At 44.5% G+C, this 27,870-nt stretch overlaps 7 protein-coding genes across 7 annotated transcripts; 3 read left to right on the top strand and 4 right to left on the bottom strand.

The window, feature by feature from the left end:
• Positions 1-437: 437 nt before the first annotated feature.
• Positions 438-2,694, top strand: CH63R_01415 (uncharacterized protein; the record flags this gene model as incomplete). The annotated part of the gene is made up of 2 exons (XM_018296390.1): positions 438-493; positions 546-2,694. The coding sequence occupies 2 exons, from the start codon at positions 438-440 to the stop codon at positions 2,692-2,694; spliced, it is 2,205 nt and encodes a 734-aa protein (XP_018164752.1).
• Positions 2,695-4,094: 1,400 nt separating this feature from the next.
• CH63R_01416 (Ochratoxin A non-ribosomal peptide synthetase) lies at positions 4,095-5,747 on the bottom strand (the record flags this gene model as incomplete). Its single annotated transcript, XM_018296391.1, has 1 exon — positions 4,095-5,747. One exon carries the CDS (start codon positions 5,745-5,747, stop codon positions 4,095-4,097), a length of 1,653 nt encoding a protein of 550 aa, XP_018164753.1.
• Positions 5,748-6,765: 1,018 nt separating this feature from the next.
• Positions 6,766-8,544, bottom strand: CH63R_01417 (Heterokaryon incompatibility protein; the record flags this gene model as incomplete). The annotated part of the gene is made up of 2 exons (XM_018296392.1): positions 6,766-8,170; positions 8,222-8,544. The coding sequence occupies 2 exons, from the start codon at positions 8,542-8,544 to the stop codon at positions 6,766-6,768; spliced, it is 1,728 nt and encodes a 575-aa protein (XP_018164754.1).
• A 718-nt stretch (positions 8,545-9,262) lies between these two features.
• CH63R_01418 (Lea domain protein) lies at positions 9,263-9,760 on the bottom strand (the record flags this gene model as incomplete). Its single annotated transcript, XM_018296393.1, has 2 exons — positions 9,263-9,483; positions 9,562-9,760. The coding sequence occupies 2 exons, from the start codon at positions 9,758-9,760 to the stop codon at positions 9,263-9,265; spliced, it is 420 nt and encodes a 139-aa protein (XP_018164755.1).
• Positions 9,761-11,032: 1,272 nt separating this feature from the next.
• CH63R_01419 (uncharacterized protein) lies at positions 11,033-11,331 on the top strand (the record flags this gene model as incomplete). The annotated part of the gene is made up of 2 exons (XM_018296394.1): positions 11,033-11,050; positions 11,104-11,331. 2 exons carry the CDS (start codon positions 11,033-11,035, stop codon positions 11,329-11,331), a joined length of 246 nt encoding a protein of 81 aa, XP_018164756.1.
• A 296-nt stretch (positions 11,332-11,627) lies between these two features.
• On the bottom strand, positions 11,628-12,722 carry CH63R_01420 (enoyl-CoA hydratase/isomerase; the record flags this gene model as incomplete). Its single annotated transcript, XM_018296395.1, has 2 exons — positions 11,628-12,222; positions 12,289-12,722. 2 exons carry the CDS (start codon positions 12,720-12,722, stop codon positions 11,628-11,630), a joined length of 1,029 nt encoding a protein of 342 aa, XP_018164757.1.
• An 823-nt stretch (positions 12,723-13,545) lies between these two features.
• CH63R_01421 (Membrane transporter) lies at positions 13,546-14,977 on the top strand (the record flags this gene model as incomplete). The annotated part of the gene is made up of 3 exons (XM_018296396.1): positions 13,546-13,761; positions 13,828-14,841; positions 14,897-14,977. 3 exons carry the CDS (start codon positions 13,546-13,548, stop codon positions 14,975-14,977), a joined length of 1,311 nt encoding a protein of 436 aa, XP_018164758.1.
• Positions 14,978-27,870: the final 12,893 nt, after the last annotated feature.

Raw genomic sequence — 27,870 nt, forward strand, 5'->3', positions numbered from 1 at the left:
CTCTGGACTTTTGGAAACATTCGGGAATGTTCCCAGCCAGTTGACTGCAGATGGTGCCCGGTGGCCTAAGCTCTAACCATTGCCGCCAAAGTACAGAGCTTCATTGACCGCCGTCTTCAGCCACAGCGGCAGAATCATTTGTGTGGGAACACCAGCCACCCAGCTTCTCGATGCTTTTCGCGACACCCATCGCGTTTTTGTTCTACAGCTTCATCAACCGTGAGAGCCACCCAGCGTTTTGCGCATTAACTCCGCGCCTACCAATCCGCAAAATTCGTCTGTGCAATTGAACAGCACATAGGCCCTAATATTTGGAGCCGCTGCCTTTCTTTATTGTTAACGAAAGCGCCTCTCGTCCCAAATCCGCCACCTAGCCCAATCCAGCTGGAGTGGAAGCTCCTAGCGAAAACAACAACATTACCGCGAGGCCAGCAGTCATGACTCCTCATCTTACACCGCGAGTCCGTCGCACGTCGCAAAACACACAATACACGTATGGATGAGTGGAGACCCCAATGTCGATACAGTTTGCTCATATGGTTTAGCTACAATCTATCGAGGCGGATTCACGATGTCAAGACCTACCCCGTCCAGTCTCCCCAAGGGGCCGCAATCCTCCTGTACGCCCATGATAACGGTGTCACGATAGTCTGGAGAGGCGGACGGAGGTTCAAACCCACAAGAACAAAGTCTTCTGTTCCGACGAATGAGAAACAAAACGGCGCCCCGGACGATTCCGTCATGATCATCGACTCCGATGACGACGAACCCCCGGCCAAGTCGGCCAAGGCAGGCAAGGCCTTTGCGCCATTCACAGACAAACCCGAGTTCGAAAATTCCGAGGAGGATGGACCGTATCCTGAAATCATCCAGACCCTTGATCTTTCTCTCGGCACAACCGCTCTTCATCTGGCGGTGCTACCTATGACGCCTTGCCCCGCCGAAGATGCCGCGTGGGGAGGGGCCGATGTGCTCAAGGAGAAGATGGTCTTCACCGTGGCCTGCGCCACCAATGAGGTCTACGTTGTGACGCTTCCATTGACGCCTCCAAGCCCGGAAAGCAAGGCGCGCCCCGAGCTGAGATCGAATCTACTGGCCGGCAAGGCTGGGTCTGGCCAGTGGGGCGAGCGCGTTGTTCTCCTTGGCGGCCAATACAAGCACAGTGAAGGGGTCGCCATGTCATTGATCAAGCCCAAGACATCGTCCAGCTCCGATCGGATACGAGAACAAACCGATACCTCAAGCACACAGAAGCCTCGCCTCGTTGTGGCCGCACATACTCGCGAGGCATCCGGAACACTTCGTCTGTGGGATGTCCCTCTGGATGTCCAACCAGGCGAAGCTAGTGGCCGAATCAACCCCTTTCAGTCCGAATACCTTCCCAGCCCCCTGTGCAGCATTTCTTTCAACCCGACACACCTTACCCAGCTCCTCACGGTAGCCTCGCCGCATGCCGTACGTATCTACGACTACGCCCTACCCTCGTTGCCTCCCGACGACCAGGCCGTTGGGCCGTTCCCCAGCCAAGGTTCCTGGCTTCTGTCTATGTTCCAGCCCTTCACTCGCCCTACTTCGACGCGGAAGCCGATTCTTGACGCAGCTTGGATCGCACATGGTAGAGCCGTGCTCGCATTACTGGCGGACGGCACATGGGGTATTTGGGACGTGGATGGTGCCAGCCCGCTCGGCGCTTCGATCCTGGGAAAGAACAGCTCTGGCATCAAGGGTGCGGCGCTTACAGCCTTCAGTGCCAGTGGCCATGTCGAAGGTACAGGGCCTTTGCGCACGACGGCTGGCGTACCGAGGTCAAACGGCAATGGCGAGTTTGTTCCTCTGACGCCGCATAGCCGTCGTGATGCTGCGGCATCGTTGAGCGCGGCCGGCTCACTGGAACGTCTCGTGTCTGTCAGGGGTGGTATTGTGGTGACGCCCTTGCCCGGTAGTGGCTCGGGCTCCGCCGACGAGAGTGTTGTGCTATGGATTGGTGGGCTGGATAATGTCTCGGTCATCCCAGCAGTATCTCGGTTCTGGGACGCACAACTGCGTCGGGGCTCGGGGGGTGGCGTGAACCTCTTCAGCGGTACTACTCCGACCAGAATGATCCGCCTGCACGACCTGTCTACCGGCCTTCTCGGAGAGCGATGTTGTGGCGTCGGCGCTGCGGTCAATTACCCGAAGCTGAAGGAGACCGAAGGAGGATTGCAGATCGAGGTTCTCATCATGGGAGAGAGCCGCCTGGTTATTGTCCATGAGTCGGAGGACACGCCTGGCACCAAGATCGGATCTGTTGTCTCGACACGACGACGCCTCTTCGGCGACAGGGGGAAGGCAGAGCCGCCCAGCGCCATCATCGTGCACCCTCGACCCGACCAGCCCCGGAATGTCTCGTTCAACCTCAGCGTCAACAAGACGAGAAGCTTGCGTGCGAAATCAAACGGCCGCGACAGCTTCGACGCAGAGGATCCCACCCACGACTTCACGCTTCCCGTCGGCCGGCCCAAGTCGGGCTTCGGGTTCGCCGACACGCTCAGCGCAGCGGCAGACTTGCAGGACGATGTCACGATGCGCGATGTTGAGGAGGAGATGCTGGATATCTTGGAGATTGACCAGGCTTTGGAGAATATGGAAGACGACCGGGGTAGCGGACGAAAGAAGGTCTTCTTTGAGGAGGACCAAGACCGGTCATTCCACTAATGTTTGCTGACGAGACTTGACCTAGATGAGACCAAAATGTACGATACCCATGGGCCATCCCGGCAACCGACCCAGCCCTTCCTGCGCTCATGGCACGCATGGACGCATGTCATGTTGCCAACGTGTCCCTCCCTATGTGTGCTGCCCTTCTCTTTACACCACATACGCATGTCTTATGATCCGCCTCGCCGTTGAGGCCAAGGCAATCCGCACGTCCAGGTGGAGCGCAAGGAGAGATTCATCCTTGATCCAGCTCTGTATTACGAGCGGTACATCAAACAGTCGTATTCCTCTGGGACTTTTCCCCCTGTCCCGCAAGGCACAAGATCGCAAGATGAAGTGTTGTCGGCGGGGGATCGACTCCATGACGCGGGCTTCAACCGACGGTTCCTGATTTCAGGACAGGGACTTTTTACGGGTGGGGGCATATGGGTGGTTCGGCTTGCGCGAATTGACCATTTGCTCTCCCGGCCTATTCTTGTCATCCTGCTATCTGCCCTGAATCCCTGACTCTGGTTGTCTCTGGCAGCTAGGGGAAGACGGGACTGGGTGGGGGATGTCAGGGTTGGGAGGTGGTTCCGTCGGTACATTCTATCAATATTCGTGATTGATGATGTGTGATGACTGCGTGAAACTTGTCTTCTCCTACTTGTTGTGATTGGTATGCAGCTGGCGCGCCGTGGTAGTGTCCTTCATGAACGCCTTCTCTGTATCGGAGATTCCACTGTACTCCCACAGCCCGAAGGAGCTTTCGCGCGTTCTGGTGCCTCTTCATCTGTCCTCAAGGCCCAACAGCGGTGATACAGAATTCACCATTTCGTCATCGCATGCCCATTCTTCAGCACGACGACCCCAAGACTACCCGTCCACACTTGCGATGTTGTCTCTAGCTCCTTGTTCTGAGCTTGACTTGGCAACTTAATACTTGTCCCTAGGACAATTCGTGCGATGGGGTGATGTCTGTGCAAGGATTTGTTCATCGTCTCATTTCACATGCTTTCTTGACCCTGGCACCCTCACATGTTTCTTTCTGTATATATTTTCTGTATATAGAGGCTCTGCCGACCAGAGACCACCACAATCGGGAAACGGGAATGAGTTTGCCTGCGTGCTCATCCGGTAATCCGTAGGCATGCCAAGATTTGCGATGCAACCGTAGATTCTCGTTTGTTTGATCGGCGGCTTGAACCTAAAAGGCAGTGATCCTCGTTGATATCTCTTGGGCCTCGACAACTAACCAAGGTTCAGTCGGTTGATCGAGTCCGTAGGCGGCCAGCATCCGTTCGGCCGCACTTTTGGCCCATATCGGCGAACCCGCCCCCGGATCTTGTTACTGTGCCGCGTGCGCAAAAAAAAACAAAAAACAATAGTAACCTCGACTCATCGTCTTCAGAACCTCCTCAGTCGTCTCCGACCCGAGCATACATGTCGTCAATCTCCCTCTCGTACAGCCGGAGTACAGCCGCCCTCTGGACGTTGCCCTTGCCGGCGAGCGGGAACGGCCTGTCCTTGTCGCTGAACAAGATTCTCTCCCTCGCCAGCTGGCCCGTCTTGTCCATGAATGCGTTGGACTTCTCTACAGAAGGCCAGATGTTCTCCAGCACCGCGTCGGCAGGAGCGGCGGCGTCGTCGTTGTCGCGATCCACGAGGTCGACGACGGCGCAGATGTTCCGCCGGCCCGTGCCGCCGACGACGACATGCCGGACGGCCGGGTGCTGCGCGACGGTCCTCTCGACGATGACCGGGTTGACGTTCCACCCGAACTTGGTCACGACCATGTCGTCCTTGCGCGCGTAGAACCTCCAGTGGTGCCGCTTGGTCGGGTGCTTGACGAAGAGGTCGTTGGTCCGGAACGCGTCGCCGCAGTCCGTGTGCCAGAAGACGTGCTGGAAAGCCTCGGACCGGGGCGTCCGGACGAAGGTGAGCTCGTGGACGCCCTCCACGCCCTCGACCGCGTACGGCTCCCACGAGAGCCCGCTCTCGTCGTCATTGAGGCAGAGCCACTCCCAGTCGTCGCGGTCGACGAGGTGGCCGAAGGCAGCGCCGGCCTCGGTCGAGCCGTAGAGGCTGTGCAGCCGGACGCGGGCCGACAGCGCGTTGCCCGTGGACGGGCTGAGGGCGCCGCCGGCGAAGTAGATGAACCGGAGCTTCTCCCCGACGACGTCCAGCATCGAGGGGGACCGCGCGATCATCTCCAGGTAGACCGGGACGCCGGCCAGGCTGTCAAAGTCGGCGTGCTCGAACATCTGCTCGAGCGTGGGCGGCGTGATGGGGCCCAGGGAGTTGGGCCCCAGCACGAGGGTCCCTCCGCGGTGGAGCGGGTGGATGATGGAGGTGAGCAGGCCGAACGGGTGGTAGATGGGCATCGTCTGGTAGCAACGCCGGGACTCGAGCAGGAGCTTCTCGGCCGACGGCCTGCCGTCGAGATCGGGGACCGACTGCCAGACGCCGACCACGGCGAACGACCTTTGGGTCCACGCGACGGGCTTAGGGAGGCCCGTGGTTCCGGAAGTGTGGCCGACGACGACCGGGTCGTCCATCCCCTCGGCGTACGACCTGTTGTAGGGGTACGGCCGAAGCGACTCGGCGCTGTTGTCATTGAAGAGGTCGTCCAGGGTCGGCACCAGCGCCTCCCTCATCGGCCGCACTCGCAACAGGGCGTCGACGGGGCCGTCGACGCCCTCGGAGCGCAGGACGGCGCCGCAATCGGTCCGCTCGCAGAGGCTCAGGTTGAAGGCGAGGCTGTTGAAGTGCGAGCAGAAGAGGACCTTGTGGCCCGTCTTGACGGCCGCCATGAGGAAGACGGCGTACCGGACGTCGGGGAGGCCGTAGTAGAGGACCGTCTCGAAGGTGGTGCTCTTGCCGATGGCCGCCTCGATGCGCCACGCCAGGCGGTCGACCGCCCTCGCGAGCTGGCCGATCGTGACGTCCCGGAACCCGTGCCTGGCGATGTCCGTGCTGATGGCGTACGAGGCCCAGACCCGATCCGGCTCCTGCTTGACGGCATCGTCGAGGACGTGCGTGATGAGGCGTTTGTCCATCTGTCTCGTCATCGTGTATCAAGCTGGAGCTGCCCTGAGTAACAGATATCGTGGTGGAGGAGAGAGGTCTGTCCCACGAAAAAGATGGAAAACTGGTCAAGTGAAGAGGAGGGGAATGTGAATCCCTTGTTTATACAGTTGGGAAAACTCCCGTGATTTCGTCCAGTCCATCCTGAAGGATGATAGCTCTCACGTCAGCTGAGCTACAACATGCCTTTTTCGAGCAAAAAACCCCACGAAAATGGCATGTAAACTAGGGGTCCCCTTCTGTCACCCCCGACAAGCGAGGTTCCACATCGATCGTCTAGTGCAAGTTTGCAGCTAGCAGGATGCAGATCCCCCTTTATTCAACCCTCGCGATACGTGCGTCGTACGGCACTCTTATTGAGAGGAAACCCTCTTGTGCTAATCATGTTCTAGCAAAGATGTTGCTCCCCCAAAAGTCAGATACCGACAGCTGAGCGGAATGTGGTGAATTCCAACGGGAATCAAGTTCCCATGGGTACCCGAATGGGTTTGCGCCCATGTAAGAAGGCTTATGGGTACCCATCGTGGAAGTATCAAAAGCATCATGCCCGAGAGTTGCAGATCTGGGAACATGTCTTCTACTTCAACATTGTTCATTGGTAAAGAAATACTATATGTAAAGAAGAGGACGTGAGAGACGGAGTTCTCCAGCGAGTCACATACACCGCTGCTCACCCCAGCACCAGACGAGGGTGGACGGAAGCGCAAACCAACGCTGCTCTTTTGAGCTTTATTGCAAAACTACTGAGGTATCATGATTTCGCTACAGATAGTCGCTGCAGATGTAACGATACAAGTAAGTAGCCCGGTGCTATCACTCTCCGCGAGTCCACCGTCAAGTATACCGACCAACAATACACAACTACAACTAGGACTACGTCTCTCATCGCACAACCTCGATTCCAATACCCCCTCAGAACTGCATTCCTGCTGTAAGCTGCTGGAGCGTGCGGAAATCCATCATGACGTAGGCTTTCTCGTAATCGTCGTCTTCCATCGGGCTCTAACCGGGAAAGCGGTAGTCGCCCCCGTGGTGGTTCATGAGGCGTACCGTCCGGTGCGCGGTTTCGACGTGGACCTGGCTTATGATTCGCAGGTAGGAAGAAGAGGCGAGCGAGCGGACGATGAAGCCAACGTGGCAACCCTGGAACGCAACAATGCGATCCCCCTCCTCGATACCGGCCGCCGACGAAGCGAAGCCGACGCTGTGGTCGGTGCCGGTGAAGCGCACGAGATCGCCATTCTGTATGCTTGGCAGCTTCTTAGCTTTAGCTGCCATGCAACACGCCTGTGTGAATTTGAAATCGTTGTTCTCCATGCCTTCGCTCCAGACCCAACCGCGGTGTTGGTCAAGGAAACTGAGCCCGTCATCTGAGTTTGACGACGCGGTTCGCTCAAGCCTGCGGGAGGTGATCAGTTGTGTAGTGTACTTATGTACGAAGGCTCGAAACTTGGCGTCCTCATGCTTTTCGTGGTAGACCGGAAAGTTATCCGGCGGGGTTTGTTGATCATGAGCGAGGGCGATTTCCTTATAGCTTGGTCCGACGAGATGGACGTATCCAGCAAAGTAGCCCTTTGCGATGATGCAGTTGTTCGAAAAGCGCGTCAGATACGGGGAGGTCTCAAGCTTTTCAAGATGGCCTTCGTAATCAAGACGACCAAGTGCGTTTTGGATGATGGCCGCGAAGCGAACAATGTTGATTCTTGGCCCATCTTCAGATTCTCCAACATGTGTCATGTCGGTGACTGTTCCGACTTTGCATCGGACCAAGTCCTTCCAGGTCTCGTAATGGGTTCTCCTATAATCGACGGTCACGCGTGTGAGGGGTGTACCGGTCTCGGGAACGTTGGAGTTGGAATTCGCGGTGTCGATGTCTAGACCTGGACCGGTCGCGATCGTGTCAGAAGACAGACCGATCAAAGCGTAAACCCGGTCGAGCGGCTCACGGGACTCATATGAATGGTACTTGAGCAGAAGGCTTTCCAGAGGTAACCTCCTGTCTTTGTGTCTGCGCCCATTCAGGGTGGACGCGAATGGACGTCCGCCAAAGAAATGGGTGTAGCTGTCGAGATCTTCTTCGCGCCAAACATTCTTTCCGCAAACGAAGAAGACTCTCTTGGCATTACACAGTTCGTGAAGCACCCAAAGGCGGTTCCAGTAGTCGTTCCGTTCAAGGGCCATGGTCTGGACGCAATGCCGAGGGGTTGTTTTGACCTCGAACCCGCCCACTTTGTGCATGATGGCCGGGAGGAATTTGATTCTGCCGTTATTCCAATTGATTCTCATGCGGTTCCACTTGTCGTTGTCGGACTCCAATGCCTGGTATAGCCTAGGCTCATCAGGCCCGAGCCAAGCGATGACGGCTCCGGCCTCGGTCACGATGGCGGGCATAAGACAGGTTTGGGCGCTTCTTTCGCAGGTGTCGTCGAGGTTGATGCAGATGGCGTCGATCCAGTACTAGTTTTCGGATGTTTGAGAGCGTAAGTATAGCAGGGCGAGGGCAAGATTGTGGTGTATTTTGAACGGCTGGTCGTCGATCGTGATTGTCCGCGAGTTTTCCTGTCGGTTCCAGTCTTGGTCAGACATGGCCAACGGCAGACTTGCCGCGGCGTCAGACGTGTCGTTCCATGTGTAGGAGAGGAAGGTATATTCGGGACAGTCACTTCCAGGGAAGTTCCAAACGCTGGTGACTCCGACGAGCTCATCATTGAACTTGCCGGGATGCAATGTGAAAAGACGGATGGAGTTGGCCTTGTCCAAGGGTTTGTGTCGGAAGGCCATTTTGATTTGTGAGTAGGCTTCATGCGACGAGGCTCGATGTCACGTCAATGAATGCCGTGTCTAAGCGAGCGTGGAGGGCATGCCGTTTATGAGTAAACAATTGCAAGAGCGAACGAATCGGATGATGTTGGAATAATGCTTTGGGTATCAAAGCCGCTTCAAAGGAATTGCTGGGAGCGAGGCGGCTAGGAGTGGTGTGAAGACGATAGGAGTAGATATGGACGAAGAGCCACATTGTCTGTCGTCATTGGCCATGGAAGCAACAACGAGTCGGCAGCAGGAGAGACGCACTGAAATGTTTGATCTTTCCTTAAGTAGCCTAAGGGGGCTGACAAGAGACGCGAACTGTTCAAGTGGGAGGCATGAAGCTGGGAAAGACCACTGAGGATATATCACAATCTTGGCGGTCACGGCATCCTCGGCGTGTTAGAACCGTTGCTCAGGCTTCATTGTTATACTGCCATCCTTACTGATCACGGTCATGAAGCAAAGCGTGCGGATCGATAATGCATCGTCATCAATCGAAGTTTTGATTGAGCTTGTGAAAACGCCCCCTTGGTAGACCCGAAGAACCCCTTTCCATGCTATGAGGCAGAAGTAGTAGTAATGGTAGTGTACAATGGGCCTTGGTGCATGCCCGGTCATGAATTATTCGTCGTACAATTCTTCATTCTTTTCTCACGTCTCATCAAAGACGGATCAGAACCATCACAACCACTTACAGGTTCTTCTTAACCTGGTCGGCGGTGCCCTTCACTTGGTCGGCGGCGCCCTTGGTCTTGCCGGCCGCTTCGCCCTTAAGCTCTTGCGCCTTGCCCTTGGCCTGGCCCGACAGCTCGTTGACCTTGCCCTTGGCCTCGCCCTTGAGCTCCTGAGCCTTGCCCTTAGCCTCGCCCGTTGTGTTGGGAACGGCCTGCTTGACCTTCTCGGCGACGTTGGCTGCGGCTTGGTGTTAGTGGACGGATGCCCTGACACGACGAACGAGCCCAAAAGTGGCGGGGAATGATTGGTTGTTACCTCCGACGTCAATGCCGTCGACGAGCTTGTCGCTGACCTTACGGTCGACAGTCTTCAGGCCATCCTTGACGGTCTCGGTCGCAGACTTCTGAGCGGGAACGGTGGTGGTGAAGGACCTGGGCGCGACGGCAAAGGTTCTAGGGATGACGCGGGGGAGGGTGGCCAGACGGCGGCCGGTGGTCTCGATGAGGAACGACATTGTGAGTGTATAAGTGTGTGGGTTTAAGTGAGGGCTGTTGGTTTACTTGGACTGAGTCGCGATTGAACGTGTTTTTGGTTCGTTTGTTCGTGTGGAAGATTGAATTTCTGAGTGATGAAATGGGAGAGGAAAGGGAGATTTCAAAGTGCAGACGGCTCAAATATGAGAGAGAGACAAAGAAGCGGATGAATGCAGCTACCCCTCGACCAAGCTGTGTGGTGAGATAGGTAGGCACACTGAGCTAGGTAGCTCCGAGCTGCAGCGACGTATGAGCTTAGGGTGATGTCATAGGGATGCACCCGCCCCCTTAGAAAACTGAGGCAAAGATGAGCACGGCCGGCTGCTGCACGCCCTGATTGCGCGGGGCAGCAGCTTCCCCCAGCACGATCTAGACCTGCCTGTACCTGTCCTCAGGGCATTGACTACGGGTTACACATGCCCAAAACTCCACTAAATGACGTCCCTGGCCAACCATCGAGACATTGTATCACACCTACATCATCGATCAAGGCCACGCCCAATGCAGCCACCTTTCTGGATGTACTGTTGATGTACCTTTACCTCCTGCGGCTGACATGGCGTTGGGATGAATGCGCGCTATGTCTACTTCTGATAGACAGCTAGCCAGCCAGCCATCACACCATCCCGCCACAACCACCACGGCCAAGGCCTGAGCAGATGGCTTTGGGCTGTTTGCATTACCTCGGTCCCAAGGAGGGTTCCGGACTTCAGCAAGACGACGAAGGGGGAAATATTGAAAGGATGGATGGCAGTAACTCCTCTCGTGCCCGAGTCGCGTTTCCCTTTGTTTGTTTGTTGAACGCTCCCCTGATCTCGATCCCGTTCCCGCGTTTAGCTCGGGATACCTACCGATCCACCGGTCCTCCCGGCTCACCAGCCCCCACTCTGACACGGATCCCGGAGCGGAGCCGGCCACCTTTCGGCACCGATCTGTCTCGGACTTGCATGCGACCACCATTCCCCGCGCTCCCTTGCCTGCCGCTGCGGCCAATGAAGCCCCTGCGATTTCTTACATAGTAGGTCAAGGGCACTCAGGGACGCCGCATGTGAAAGGAACGTCGTCATGATGATCACGGCCGTTAGGTGCCCCTAGAACCCGTTGGAATTATAAAGCCCACTGGGCGGCAACTCGTTGCACCTTCGACATAGCCCTACTTTGCCATAGCAACGACGTCTGCAAGAACATCCGCTGTTCACAATTCGAAACAAGAGCTTTGCACACCCCCACCCGCCCGCCAACAGTATAACATTATGTCAGCCATGGAAAATGTACGTGACGTTGCCTTCTTGCCCGGGAATATTTACTGATTAGGCTGCCCCAGCAACACGGCGCGTACGGATCCTTCGGCTCCGCCAACGACCGCGACCTGGTAAAGAAGGTCAACGAATTCAACGAGAGCAAGATCGCGCACGATAAAAACGAGCCGTCAGCGGCGGCGATAAAAACCGCGACGCCGACCCTCGGCGGCTCCAGCGATAATGGAGACGTGCAAGCGGCGGGGAGGCAAGTGTCGGAAAAGGTCGGCGAGATGGTGAACAAGAACAAATAGTGTACTTGGAGTGGCGATATGTGCTACTGTCCATTCGCAATGGGCAGTAATTGTAAAGACAACACGATACGCAGCTAGTTCGATCATCAACGATTGAGCATTGACTCAAAATGCCCAGTATTCAAGCTTTGGCTTGAAATCTCTCTCCACTACTATCCAAGTATACGTGCCGTACATTTTGCCGGTTCATTGCGGCGGGGTTTGCCAGCCATCATCTATTTTACCCGAAATCCATTACACCCGCTCTCCGAGTGACTCGGGACAAAAAAAAAAAACAATCCCCCAACAATCATCGCTTACTGGCCCTTGAAGACGGGCTTCCTCTTCTCCTGGAACGCCTTCAGCGCCTCGTTACGGTCTTCGGTGGCGACGACGCGTTCGTACATCTTGTTCTCGACCTCCTCCCTCGCCCACGCGACGGCCTGCAGCGCAGCGCGGACGGCGATAGGTCCGCCCTCGCAGATCTCGCCGGCGAGGCGCACACTCTCGCTCAGCACAGCCCTGCGAGCGGCGAGCAGTACGCCCTTGTCCTTGTCGCCCTCGCCGGCCTTCTCGGCCTCGTCGTGCGTAATCTCGACGAGGCGGTCGGCAATGCCGAGGAAGTAAGCCTCGGGGGCCGAGACGCGGCGGCCAGTGAGGATCAGATCGCGGGCGCGAGAAAGACCGATAAGGGCGGGCAGGCGGTGAGTGCCGCCGGCACCGGGGATGATGCCGAGGCGGGTCTCGGGGAGGCCGATCTGGGCGTTGGAGGAGAGGACACGGAAGTGGGTGGAGAGTGCGAGCTCGAGGCCGCCGCCGAGGGCGAGGGAGGAGATGGCCGAGATCGTCGGGATGGGGAGGTTCTGGAGGGAGGTGAAGGTAGAGCGCAGGTTGTGGAGGAACTCGTCGGTCCTGCGCAAAGCTTGTTAGCGTATGGGCCGCGCAAAGCATACCGAAGCTTGGTGTGCAAGCACTTACTCTTCCTGGGTGAAGCCGCGCCTCTCCTTTAGGTCGGCACCGGCGCAGAAGCTCGTCTCGACAGCGCTTGCCAGGACCAAGGCGCGGGTCGGGCCCTTGACGTCTTTGCCGGCAGCACCGCCAAAGATCTGCTTCTGGGGCAGCTCGGCGCCAGACTCCGGGTCATACTGGGCGTGGACGGCGTCGACCTCGGCGCGCAGCTGGGAGAGTAAAGCCTTGGAGAGGGCGTTGCGGGCCTTTGGGCGGTTGAGCTCGAGGATGCGGATATGGCCGGACCCGGGGGCAGGCAGCTGGGTAACAGTGATGAGCGGCTGGTTCGAGTCCGAGGCTGTTGATGTTGAGTAGAAGGCCGCGGCCGCCGACTTTGTGGATGAAGCGACGGGTGTGCGCGGGATGCGGATTGCGACGCGGAGGGGAGCAAGGCGGGGAGGCATGGTGATGGTTGAAAGGGGACAGGTTGGGGGCTGAAATTGGGGGAGATTTCGAGAAGAATTGATCAATTGAGAAGCCGAGAATAGGTGTCTCGAGATGGCTTGGTTGGGGGAATTGTCGTGTGCCGTCGTGTGCCGTCCAGAGTTTGAGAATTAGGCCGAGGACGTGGATTGTATGAGCTTCTGCTCAATTGGTGAAAAGGCGATGACGTTCATAGCATTTCGGGTTAACTCGGCTATTTATGGAGACATTCCCCACGTGGTGTGGCTTGTTACCTGTCGCGTGTCCTTGACAGCTCACAGCTGTCGAGAGCTGTCCCCCAGCTGATAAGAACATTGCACCTCGGTGGAAGAAGCTTTGCGGCCAAGCTCACCGAGGCCGGCGGGGAAACGGGCCAGGAACAGACACACACACACACACACTTACACACCGTATGGTCTTCCCCTCTTATAACATCCATCGTCAGTCCTTGGCTGTTGACTTCCACTTCAACAAACGCCGGCTCAACAGCGTGATTTCGGCCAGAGATCACCACCAGCGTCTCCCCCCCCCGGAAGCAGCCTGTGCACACCATCCATTCAGGGAGAATATAGAACGCCATCCCATCATCAAAAGGGGGCGCCCCTGGCCCGTGCACAAGTGACGTCCGCTGTCTCGATGCCAAGCTCAGACGCCAAGCTATCCTGTCCCTGGCCCAGACGCACCTCTGGCTGGGAAGAGCAATGATGGAAATTCCCTTTAAATCGCGCCGCCCGTCCTCCTCATCTCTCGTCTCTTCCTCGTGGCAGTCATCCAACCGGCCCTTTACTCTGTCCAGGATTCATCATGTCAGACAGCACAGCAGAGAGCATTCTCGTCCCCTTCCTCGGGGCATTCCAGGCCTCCTTATCCGTCCTGCTGACCATATCTGCCGGAGTCATCGCCGCGCAGTTCGGCCTCCTTGACGATGCCAGCAGCAAGAAGTTGTCCACCTTCTGCGTTCGCCTGGCCCTCCCCGCCCTCCTCATCACAAATGTTGGGTCCCAGCTTGACCTTGAGACTGTGAGTTCGCGGCCCACCTCGGCACCTACACCCGACTTGTCTGACGGCCATTGACCCATTTATTAGGCAGTTCGGTATGTCCCAATCGTCATTTGGGCCATCTTCTACACTGTCGTCTCCATCGGCATCGGCTTCATTCTCACAAAGGTCTTCGGCATGCCCGACTGGGTCATTCCGGCCATCGCCTTCAACAACACAACCAGCCTGCCTCTCTTGCTCGTTCAGTCTCTGGATGCCACGGGAATTCTCAGTTCCATTGATGACTCTTCTGGGGTAGTTACCAAGGCAAAGAGTTTCTTCCTGGTCAATGCCATGGTTGGAAACTCCCTGACATTTGCTTTGGGGCCAAGACTCCTCAACGGCCAAGAAGAGGAGGCCCCTGACAAAGTCGAAGGCGACGACGAGGGCGACGACGATACAGTTGGCGAGGATGATCTCGAGTCCCAGGAGCAAGACGCAGTCGAGAGGAACGAACAGACTTCGCTTCTCCCCAAGCCGGCCGCTGCGAAAGGTACCCGCGTTGGATATTTCGCCTATGGAAAGGGCAGCAAGTACTGGTCGTCCCTGTCGCCCACAACCCGCTCCATTCTCGCTATGATGTACAGTTTTGTCAACGCACCCGTCATCGGCGCCCTCCTCGGAGCCTTCATCGGCCTCGTCCCCGCCCTCCACCGCCTGTTCTTCAACGAGCCCGAGGAAGGTGGCTACCTCAACGCGTGGCTTACATCCTCCATCAAGAACGTGGGCGAGCTGTTCGCCGTGCTCCAAGTCATCGTCGTCGGCGTGAAGCTTTCCAAGGCCATCTTGCAGTATAAGAACGGAAACGACTCCAAGGAGAGCAGGGTCCCCCTGGTGCCGTTCCTGGCCGTCACTTTTGTGAGGTTCATCCTGTGGCCAGTCATTTCTATAGGCGTCATATACGTCCTGGCCAGCCGAACGAACGTGGTGACCCAGGACCCACTGCTGTGGTTCTGCTTGATGCTCATGCCCACTGGCCCCCCAGCCATGAAGCTTTCTGCGCTGGCCGATTGCGAGGACTCGGAGGAGTCGCAGAAGATGCTGATTGCCAAGTTTTTGACCGTAAGTGTTGCTTTTCGATGAGTGAGATGGGAAAAGTTTGCTAATCATATCGCAGATTTCGTACATAATATCCCCTTTGATTTGCTTTGCTGTTGTCGGTGCCTTGAAGGCAAGCGAAGCCGTGACCGGGAAATAGCGTAAATTTAGCCACTTGTCTATGTTTCACGATTAAACACCTTGCTACGAATTAAAGACTTTCAAGCGCAGCCTAGAATTGGCATGTTCTGACTCACAAGTGCAATAGCTGCCGCCTCCGCACGTTGTAGACGAGACCACAGCATCAACAATGGTCCATTCTGTCATGGTTATGGCCACAAGTCCTCTATGACTTACCATCAGTTTGCATCTTGTTTACAATTGCCTGCGACAGTTCAGTTTTGCTCAGGTTAATAGACATTTGAGTTCCAAAGATGGAAGGGGGGCCGGTCCTCTAAATGTTTTGAGTCGCAGCCTAGCAAGTAGGCAATGCGCAACTTGCGATTCATCAACTTTCGTCAACTGCTGCCTCTGCTTTGGTATTCATGTCAAATATTTACCGGGAGATCAGGCCCAATAGCAAAAATACAGTAGACTGAAAACGATGGCAAGTTAGTACTCAACCGCTTCATGCCACTTCTAGTGTATACTCCAATATCTTCCAGAGCCAAGATAGGCTCAGAGGCTTAACATAAGCAACCCAGAGAGCATAGGTTGGCCCCTCAAGGTTTTACAATACAGTTATAATATACATACCTCATCTCCATCTATTAGTACTATTATTAGCTTCGCAGCCTTAGCTTCTACTAATAGACACTACTATAGATAGCCGACTGTAACATCTCGTCTCTATAGAGCCCACTTGAGGGACTACATAAGAGTAGTTAAACTAGTAACCTAGGGAAATATAAACTATGTAGTAGCTAAAATGCAAGATCTTAGGGACAAAAGAAAGGCTATTGTACTGTAGAGTATCTAGCTCTAGCCTATAGCCCTCTATACTCTATACCCCTTAGGAGGTCTTTAGCAAGAGTTCTACCCTTTTATTTATAATGCTATTCTTCCTTCTATACAGTTATACGCAGCTTTAATAGCTAGCTATAAGCTTATGCTAATACACTAGCGAACTGTAACCCTAATTGGAATACTAGGCTTCTTGTATTCTAACGTGAAAACATTGACTCTGCGGGGAGGGATGAAATTAGTAGGAAGTTGCATCTTGTATTTATAAAACATGTGAGCCAGAATGATTGTAAGTTTAGCAGTAGCTAGACTAATAGCTTATACAATTAGTAAAGAGAATATTTACTTAGTTGATTAACCTCTACAATTTATTGCGTTACTTACTTTTAACTAATATACATTCTAGAGCCCTTAGAAAAGGAAACCTGATACTGCTTAAGGTTTTTGCTATTCGGCGCAAGCTAGCAATTGGGTGTTACAACCTGAATTTAGTTAGTGACTAATGCAGCCTGGAATAGCCCCTGGCGCAAATAGTAGGGTAGAGAGATACTTACATATGCAGGTGCACAGTGCAAGCTGAATAATAGAATAGAAGAACTAGAGAAGATTATATAATAAATTAGTTTGAATTACTAGTAATTTAATATAATTCTGCACTTAGAATTAGTAAACTACTAAACTAATTTAATACTAAGAATTACTAATAATAGAAAGTAATTTAATAATAGAATACTAGAATATAAGGATATTTATTCTATATAAATAAATTACCTTTTATAGCTCTTTAGTAATTAACTTTATAATTTACTCTACTATAAGTAACTCTTAAATTATCCTTCTATTATAATTATAATAAGTTATTTATAATTTAAGTATATAACTAATTACTGCATTCTTACTTATAAAGATTACTAATAAGTTAGTAAGACTCTAGTACTATTTATTAAGTACTAACTTTAGCTACTTATTAGTAGAAATACTACTATTAGATATTTAACTGTAATACTTTAATTACTCTTATTTAGTAAGTTAACTCCTATACTTACTAAATAGTTAAGAATATAGTACTTATTATTACTCTAACTTTATCCTCTATTAGTTCTAAGGGTAAGACTCTAGCTACCCCTAAGAATCTTAATAAAGAAATAAAGAATGCTAAGAACTCTAATAATAAGCTTAACTTTACTAAGAAAGTCTATAATACTTTATAGTAATGCATTTAAAAAAATAACTCTAATATTACTTAAATGTAAGCTATAGTAAATAAGACTATTACTAAACTAGAAGTTAAGAATAAGGAAGTTAGTAAGTTAGGCTAAGAAGTTTGCACTCTTTAAACTGCAGCTAGTATTATCTTAATACCTATAGATAGATGCAAGAAGCTTAAATTTAACTTACTATCTACTTATAATAGTACTAGTAGACAACTTAAGGGATTTCTTATTTAAATCTGCACTTACTAAATCTTTTATGCAGCTAACTTTAGGAGTAAAATTAAGTAAGTAATTTATATAGCTACCTTCCTTAAAGGAAAAGTACTTACCTAATTTAAACTCTTTATAGAAGAATTCTTGCAGAATAATAGAAATACTAATGCATACTTAATAGAGACTTAAGATATTTTCTTAAGTATAATAGAATTTAAATACGCTCTCTAAACTCTATTCTAGGACCCTAACAAAAAGAGGTAGGCTGAGAGAGACTTAACTAACTTTAAATAGAATAAGTTAGCCTCCTACTATACAGTTAAGTTCTAAAGGCTTGCAGCTTAACTTAATATTACTAATAAGTTAAGAATCTTTATATTCTACTAAGGACTAAAAGAAGAAGTTAAGAATAAAATAGTTAAGCTTAATGCTCCTACTAACTTCCTATAATATGTAGTACTTACTATTCGAATTAATACTTACTTATATAAATAATATAAAGAAAAGAATAAGAATTAATACTCCTAAGCTAATATAGGAAAATAATACATCCCCTAGGGGCCTTAATAACTAAATAACTATAATAGTAATTAGAGAATTAACTAGTAGTGCAATAGTAGACTAAGTACTACCTATAAATACTATGCAGGACTTATAGATATTAGTATAGCTTATAAGAATAAATAAGCTCTATAATGCAACTCTAAGAGTAGTATCTATTTTAACTGCAAAAAGCTAAACTATATTACTAGGGATAATAGACAGCCTAAATAACTTTAGAACTAACTACTCCCTAAAGATACTAAGAAAGCTAATATTGTAAGAAAAGAAGTCCCCTATAAATAACTCTTATAGACTGCCTACTATAGTAATAGCTGCCTTATGCACTAAAGTAGTAAGGAATAAGTAGGCTAGTATTTAAGAGAGCCTAAAAATAAAACTATAGTTGTCTCTAGGAAATTTAAGTATAGAAATATTTGAATTATAGAAAAATAAAACTAGTAGCTTATTATAAAACTTATTTAAGTATAAAATACTGCATAAGTACAGCTAAGTAATCCTAATATACTAGAAACCCTCTAAGCTATTAAAGTACAACTATAGTAAAGAATCTAAACTTAGGGAGACTACTAAAAATAACTTATACTTAAAGAAGACTTAGTTAGCTTAGTATAGGAAGAGATAGGCCTAACTAGCTAACTTACTAAAATAGTAGCTATAGGAAGAAAATAAGTAAAAACCCTATTCCCCTAACTATAGCTTAATATTAGAGAAAGAATCCTTTAAGAAACTATTAAGGTCCTTAGAGAATAAATAAGCTCTAAATATACCTCTAACTTAGGAGAATTGCTAGATGAATTTCTCCTACTAAGTAAGATAGAATAAAGAATAGCTGAATAGCTCCTTAAGCTTAGATGAATTAGAAGCTTAACTTAATTTAAAAGTCTTAATTTTAAAATTAAGTAAGAGATAAGGTAGAGACTTAGAAATCTTAATCCCTACAATAGAATAAAGTTATAAGAGTATAAGATTAATAAAGGTAATAGTATTAATTTAGATGAACTCTTAGCCTTATAAATGTATTTAAATACTAGCTGCACTTAAATTAACTAATAACTAAATATTAATAAAATGTATAATAATTAAGAAATATACTTCTATAGTAACGTACACGCATAGCGAGTCGGCCAACATAGCGAGCCGGCCACTCCTTATCGCTAGAAAAAGCCCCTTTTCTAACTATTTATTAAAAAGTAGATTCTTAACTAATAAAGACCTAGTTTTTAGCATTAGATAACGATAAGAGTTAGATTTTAAGAAATAATAGTATTAAAATTATTATCTCTTTCTAGCCTATATTACTAAGCTTACCTCTTATCTAGGCCTCTAGATAAGAGGATTACTAAGAACCTAGGGTTAGGAAGAGACAATAATTTCTACAATATTATTTCTTAAAATCTAACTCTTATCGTTATCTAATACTAAAAACTAGGTCTTTATTAGTTAAGAATCTACTTTTTAATAAATAGTTAGAAAAGGGGCTTTTTCTAGCGATAAGGAGTGGCCGGCTCGCTATGTTGGCCGACTCGCTATGCGTGTACGTTATAGAAGATATTAATATTAATAATAGACTTAAAGTTTAAATTTAAGAGAAACCCCTATTTAGAGATAATAAGCTACTTAAATCTACCTATAAATAATACTATAGAATTTTCTAAGTAGATTGCATTTATAATAAATGCAAAACTTACCTTTACTTAAAAGAAGAATACGCCTTCTACTCTTAGTAATAAAGTTAGGAACTTATTCTAAGAGCCTACTAAGACTTAGAACTTAATATATAGGAAGTTAAAGAATACTTTACTAAGTAGCTCTACTTCTAGCTAAGCCTAAAGTATTCTATACCCTATATTAACTACATTACTAAATATTAGTTAGACTATATATTTAATAAGTATAAGTACTATTATAAAGGAAAAGTACAAGCCTAGAGAATGCAAATTAAGGAAAAGAACTCTAGTAAGAAGTTAAAAAATTAGGGATACTAACTATAAAGGGACTGCAGATAGTAATACAATATAAGAAGTCCCTATATACTGCAATTAGGGAAGATAATAAATACCTCTTCCTAGAAGCTATTATTAATAGGCAGGTTATATAAGTTATAATTAATAGTAGAGCTTAAGTAAACTTTATATTACTATAACTAATAAATTAATAATAAATTGCATAGAGACTTAAGGATGAACTATACGCTCTTTAGAATGTAGAAGGAGAAATAGTTAAGTATAATAGAGGCACTATTAGTAAAGAGACTGCACAACTCTCTATAGTAATTTATAATTATTAAGAATAACTAGTCTTTAATATTATAAAAATAGGATAATTAGATATTATCCTAGGAGTCCTATAGCTACAAAAATACAATTTAGACATTAGTTAGAAGGCTAATTAACTTTAATAGAGAGATTTAGCTATAGAAGTGCATTGCATACTATAACCCCTAGGTGAATATAGATAATAGAGATACATTGCCTATATTAAATAAATTGAACTTATAAAAGATAAGTAATTTGAATTCTTTATTAATAATTAGTAGGAAGAAGAATAACTATCCCTAATTCCTATAGAATACTGCAGTTATAAGAAGCTATTTACTAAAGAATTAGAAATAGGCTTACTAGAATATAGTCCTTAGGACTATAAGATTCCTATTAAGGAAGGGGAATACTTAAAGTTTTATAAGCTTTATAAACTTAATAAAAACTAATAGGAAGAACTTAATAAGTATATTAATGAAAACTTTAGAAAAAGTTACATTTAACTATTAATATTCCTAGTAGGATACTTTATTCTATTTATACTTAAGAAGAATAGCAAACTATAACTCTATATTAACTATTAATAACTTAATAATATTATAATTAAGAATAGCTACTTATTACCTCTTATTATAGAACTTTAAGACCTACTCTATAGAGCTAAATAGTTTATAGCTCTTAACTTTAAAAGAGCCTATAATTTAATTAGAATTAAGGAGGGAGAGGAATAGAAGATATACTTCTATACGCAAAGAGGCAACTACAAGTACTTTATTATACTTTTTAGACTTACTAATACCCTAGCCTCCTTTTAAACTATAATTAATTACATTCTATAAGAATATTTAAATATATTTATTATTATTTACCTTAATAATATTCTTATCTTCTTACTTACTCTTAAGATTTATAAAGAATACATTTATAAAGTACTATAGAAGCTATAAGAAGCTAAGCTTCTAGTAGAACTTAAGAAAAGTGTATTCTACAGCTAATAAGTTAACTACTTTAGATTTACTATTACTTCTAGTAAGATCTACATAAATAATAAAAAGATTGCAGTAGTTAAGGACTAGCCTTAACTCTAGAATATTAAAGACATTTAATTATTCCTTAAATTTATTAACTTCTACTAATAATTCCTTAAGGGATATTCTAGCAAAATTAACCCCCTTATTAAGCTCACACGCAAAGATACTACTTTTAAATAGACTAATAAATAAGATAAGGCCTTTAAGGACATTAAGTAATAAGTTCTATTAGAATCTATCCTAATAATTCTAGACCCTAGGAAATTCTTTAAGTTTAAGACTAATACCTTAAATTATACTATTAGTAGATAACTTAAATAATGCAATAAAGAAGGAAGACTGCATTCTTATAGCTTCTTCTCTAAGAAACTTAGTAGACTTAAGCTTAACTACTAAATTTATAATAAAGAACTTATAGTAATTATTAAAGTATTTAGAGAATAGAAACTATAACTTTCTAGTACTAAGTATAAAGTTAAAGTCTATACTAACTATAAAAACCTAGCTTACTTTATAATATTAAAAGCTCTTAATAAGTAATAGATTAAATAGTCTGAATTCCTTTTAGAATTTAACTTCTAAATTATTTATATTAAAGGAATAGAAAATAGTAGAGCTAATACCTTAAGTTAAAGACTAGACTATAAAACCTTAGTATTAGATAAAACTCTTATTATTTTAAAGTAAAATAATAAAGGTAACTTAGTACTAGTATAGAAACTTATTATAATTAGTACTTATATTAATACTAGTAACGTAGTTCACAAGTGAGTGAGCCACACAAGTGAGTGAGCCACTTTTCTAGCACCCGTACGACAAAGTGTAAGAGAAATCAACCACAACGCCTTAAATTAATTTAAACTATTCAGAATCCTCTTCTTCAGAGGTGGATTCAACTTTCTGACATGTGCGAGCATTATGTCCAGTCTCTCCACAGATGCCACATCGTCGCGCGCGTGTTTCTGTCCTCCTCGCACGACCACTACTCTGACCTGTTTCTACCTGTAACTGCTCCGTTACATCAATCTGAGACTTTATATCCTTTGCCTGATTGATTGTAAGTGTTCCACCTTTCTGAAGCTGTTTTTTTTTCGTACGGCGACGGCGGCTCATACGCTCATTTGCCTCTTGATACTCAGTCATTTGTGCCTGCATTAAAACCTGGTTATGGGCTACCATCATAATTCCTTTCTTCAGCTGCTGCATATACCTAATAATTGACGTTGGGGAGCTATTCTGATGTCGTACGATGCGATTCGTAATAAAATCAGAATGTGAATCGAATTCAATTGGGTTGTTTGGCGTCTTTGGGACCCAAGCTGCTGGTAAGCCAGCAGAAGAACCTGGAGGTGATGGCGTACGAAGCTTCACATCTAGCTGTGAAATCACATGTTCCGGATCGTACGGGACAAGGCCAGTTGCTCTAAAGCCTGCTTGAATGTTTGATGTTGTCATTGCCTTGTCGTACGCCTTATAAAAGGCTGGGAGGAAGTCTTCCTTTGCAATATGCGTAATGTGCACCCGCATAAGGACCTCAATTTCTTGGCCGTACGCCCGTTTTAAGGGACTAAAGCACCCAACATCAAGCGGCTGGAGCTTGTGCGATGAATGAGGGGGCATACAGAGCGTAATAATGTTCTGCTCCTTGCAGTATAGCTCAAAATCGACAGAATGGTGGCTTTCGTGGCCATCAAGGATGAGGAGGCGGTAAGCACCCTTCGTACGACTCCTTGTATGGAAATCAAAGTGCTGTACCCATTCTAGGCCTTTCTCATTTGTCGTCCAACCATTTTCTGTAAGTGTAATTACCCAGTCGGGTGGGAGGGGGCTGTTGCACGTCCAGGAGTCAAGATGGACCTTGCCTGCAAAGATGATGTACGGCGGGATAGAATAGCCGCACGACCCAATGCCCTGGATTACTGTAACCCATTCCTGATTCCCTTGTTGTGCTCCTCTTGGCTTGCCACGTCGTTCAGAGGCTGTAACAACCATTTCAGAGGACATCTTGCCCATCGCAAACCCAGTCTCATCAAAGTTATAGATATCGGTATCGTCTATCCCGTACTTCGCAATTGTGTTTCGTACGAGGGAAAACCACGCGCGATACGCGTCCGGATCTTCGCAGAGGACTCTCTGATAGTCGATTCTTCGATTAAAACGCGTCTGGAGCTCAGGTCGTCGTCGTACGAAGTTTGAGGCCCAGTTTGTTCCGACGCGTCGCGCGCCGCGGTCGCGAAGCAGTCGATCGGCCATTTCTCGAACAGCACTAAGGCGTGGCGAAAATGCTCGCGAATCCAGGTCAACGATGTATCGTACAATGGTCTCCTCTTCGTACGAGGTTAAATTCTGGCAGGGTGGTCGGATATCGCGTCTAGCAGGTTGGCCATGGTATCGTCGTTGGAGGGTTGCACGAGATACTTTGTAGTGAGATGCAGCCTTTCGCACGCTTAATTTTGGGTCGGATCTGAGCGCATTTAGCGCTAGGACTAAATCGCTTTCATTTGAATGTTGTACCATAGTTGTAGGTGGAGAAAAATAAAGGGAAAGGTAGGTTGTACGAAATTCTAGAAAAGTGGCTCACTCACTTGTGTGGCTCACTCACTTGTGAACTACGTTACAACTAGTAGAATAATACTTAAATAAATTAGAGAAATTTATAGTACTCGCGCATATAAATACTAAGGAGTTATAAAAATCTTTAAGTGAATTTAATAATACTATAATAAGAAAGTTATATAAGTAGAAGTAGCTTCTGCAATTAAGAATTATAAGATGTATAAGAAAAGTAAGAATAGTCTATATAAACTCTATAGATAGCTGTAATTACTGCTAATTCTACTAGAAGTATAGTATTTAATCTCTTTAGACTTTATTATTAAACTCCTAAAGTTAAGGGAACTACTTATAAAAACCTAGTATAATAGTATACTAATTATTATTAACTAACTTATAAAGTATATCTACTTTATTCTATACTTAGAATTAAGTATAGTAGAAGACCTTATGTATACATTTTTAAAATATATTATTAGCAACTACAAATTGCTAAAAGAGATTGTATTAAATAGAAATAAGTTATTTATATTTAAGTTTTAGAAATTCCTAATTTTGCAATTAGGAGCTAATTATAAGCTATTAACTACTTTCTATTTGCAAACTAATAGACAAATTAAATAAATTAATTAAATTCTTAAATAATACTTATAGTATTATATTAATTATAACTAAGATAATTAAGTACTACTACTACTTATAGCTTAATTCGCCTACAATAGTACTATTAGAGAAAGTATACTTTACTTACTCTTCTACTTTAACTACAAATTCTAACCTACTGTATATAGACAGCCTTAATAAGGACTATAAGTACTAAAGGCTATAGTAAATTACAATAAGCTATAAGAACTCTAGGAAAATATCTCTAATAACTTAGAATTCATTAGAGTATAAATAAAGAAATATTTAGACTTATTAAGGATAATAGGACTATTCTTTAAAGAGGGAGATAGTGCGTACCTTATATACTAAAATATTAAAATAAAGTAACTAAGTAATAAGTTTAACTATAAAAAACTTAGACCCTTTAAAATTATTTAAAAAATCTTAAATATTAATTTTAAATTAAAGCTCCTAAATATAATAAAAGTCTACTTAGTCTTCTATATTATACTACTAGAACTAGTACTATGCAGATTACATACTAAAGACTGTATTATTATAGAACTTAATAAATTAGAGTATAAAGTTAAATAAATTATTAACTATAGGAATAAAAAGAGTTATAATAAATATTTTATAAAATAGAAAGGCTATAAATATAAAGATAATTTATAGGAACTAGTTAAGAATCTCTAATATTCCTAGTAGGCCCTTTAGTAGTACTATAAGAAGGACTTAAGGGACTTAGCTCTGCAAAATCTAACTCTACACTTAGAGAACTCTAGTTGAATACCTTACTAGTACCTTAGGAGATAAGATCCTACTTAACTCTAGCTTTAGCTTCTACTACCTTATAATTCTAAGCTTTTAATTTATCTAAGGACTAAAGACTCTAATAAATTAACTTAGACCTATAATTCTTTAGGAAGTACTTCTACTTCTGCAAATAAGATAAATAACCTAGAGTAGTAGATAACTGTATTTAAAGAACTTCTATTGCCTCTTCTGCCTTATGCTCCTCCTTCTTAATTTTATACTACTCTAATATATAGTAATTTACTATAAAGTTAGCTAAAAGAATTAAAAAAAAAAGAGAGAAGGGGAAACTTATAGGCATTTGTAATATTATTTCTATTATACTAGCTGCAACTAGTATAAATGCACTTACTGCATTATAATAATTCTTTAGCTATTTTATAAATCTTATTAGACTTAAAATAATAAGTGCAAGGTATAATATTAACTCTATAGAATAAGAATAGGGCAGAAGAGATAAGATAGGATATCTTATATAAGAATAAGATAAGGTGTAGGCAGAAAGGTTGTATATTGCTTGTATGCATCAGGTCTAAAGTCTAAGGTAAAATAGAAGGGAAATTCCCTTTATTTATACTTCTTGCCTAAGGGATAAAATCCTAGATTATTAATCTATATTATTACATGTTATTATAGGTTATTATATGTAAAAATACGCTTATAGTATAGTGTATTTATCTGGTATGAAGGGTTGAAGTCCTTGGTATGAAGGGTTGGACTGGAATGCCTTACTAGTCTATATGTAGACTAGTATGCCTGTAAATCCTTATATACAAGGTATACAGATAAATAATACACTAATCTATAGCTAAAATTATAAGGATTCTAAATATAAAAACCGTTTACTTATATCTCTTTTAGTTATAGAGATATATGCAATTAAGCATATAGGTATTTTTATTAATAAGCTTCTTTATTCTTAGTTACCCCCTTAAGGTTACTATAGTTTTATAGAAAGCTTACATTATATTATATAGGTTATAAGAGATAAAGTCAGTTATAGGATAAAAAACTCTTTTTAAGAAGAGAAAAGTCCTATTATAGTAAAAAAAAAAAAAAAAAAAAAAAAAAAAAAAAAAAAAAAAAAAAAAAAAAAAAAAAAAAAACTCTTTATAAGAGAAAAATAGTTATATAGTAGTATTTTATAAGTTAAAAAACTCTATATTTAGAGAAAAAGTATATAAGGGGAAACCTAATAGAACTTAATAGTATAGTACATATATAGTAGTATTTCTAGAATTTTTCTTTCTAGGGTACTTAGGAATTTCTTTCCAGGGTACTTAGGAAATTCTTTCCAGAGTGCTTAGGAATTTCTAAGTAAGTTATTTTCCTTTATATAGGTTGTTACTATATATACTAGGTTTTCTAGTTCTTTTAATTTATTTATTTTTATATCTTTATTATCTTTAGGTAAAAACCCCTTATTATTAAGGTTTATAGTCTCCTTAAAGTATCTTATTACTTCTATATTTACAGGCTTAGTAAATATATCTGCTATATTATTTCTAGTATGTACGTGAAATAAAGAGACGTTATTATTATATATATTAAATCTAGAAAAATGGTATTTTATGTCTATATGCTTAGCCTTTTTATGTAGCTCTGGATTTTCTGCAACTCTTTGTGCTGCTTCATTATCTATTAATATAATAGGTTTATTAAGAGTAAAAGGAAGCTTTAATTCCTTATAAATATAGTTATAAGAATTATATAGATATAGAGCTTCTTTTACTGCTTCTGTTAAAGCCATATATTCAGCCTCACAGGTAGATAATGCTATAGTTTTCTGTTTTATAGAGTTCCAGCTTATAGGGTTATAATAACCAAAGTTAAATATATAACCAGAAGTAGACATTCTATCGTCTAAATCTCCAGCCCAGTTAGAATCTGTAAAACCTATTATCTGTAGGTCTATATTACAGTTAATAACTAATCCAAGGCTAGGATATTTATTTAAATATCCCCATATATAATCTAGAGCTAAAAAGTGCTCCTGTGAAGGATTACTCATATATCTAGCACATAGATTAACAGGGTAGGTTATGTCTGGTCTAGTTTTTAAGCTAGCATATAATAAGGATCCTATCTGTTGTTGATAGGTTTTTATTTCCTCTGTAGAAGCCTGGTTATTATTTTTCCTTAATTTTAAATTAGGATTAACAGGGCTATCTCTAAAAGGTATATCCTTTTTATTATATTTTTCTAGTATTTTTAATATATAACTAGTCTGGTGTATATTTAAGATCTTACTCTTATTATCTATAATTATTTCATTTCCTAAAAACCTTTTAGGTATACCTAAGTCTTTTATAATTAAGTCTTTATTAACAGACTTATAGAAGTAATCTACTTCTTTATCTGTAGGTGTTACTAGTATCATATCATCTACGTGGCATATTAACACCGCTTTTATATTATTATTATTAGCTATAAAAATCCCTTCATCATAAGGAGATTCTTTAAAGCCTATTTTACTTATAATAGATCTTAAAAATTTATACCAGAGTCTAGGGCTCTGTTTTAATCCATATAAAGCCTTTTTAAGCTTACAGTATAGCGTTTTATTAGGATTAATATTATTATAGTTATATTCTAGGGTATTAGTTTTATTATTATATATAAAACCAGTAGGTAACTGAACCCATAATTCCTTATCTACGTCAGCATGGCAGAAGGCATTAGATATATCAAATTGCCTACTTTTCCAGCCTAGTTTTATAGCTATTATTAATATAGCTTTATAATTTTCAGGCTTACAAGTAGTAGAAAAGGTCTCTAGGTAATCTATACCTATATATTGATTAAAACCTTGTACTACCCACCTTGCCTTATAGA

Source organism: Colletotrichum higginsianum, chromosome 1, assembly GCF_001672515.1.
Source record: "Colletotrichum higginsianum IMI 349063 chromosome 1, whole genome shotgun sequence".
In the NCBI taxonomy this organism is placed as follows: Eukaryota; Fungi; Ascomycota; class Sordariomycetes; order Glomerellales; family Glomerellaceae; genus Colletotrichum; species Colletotrichum higginsianum.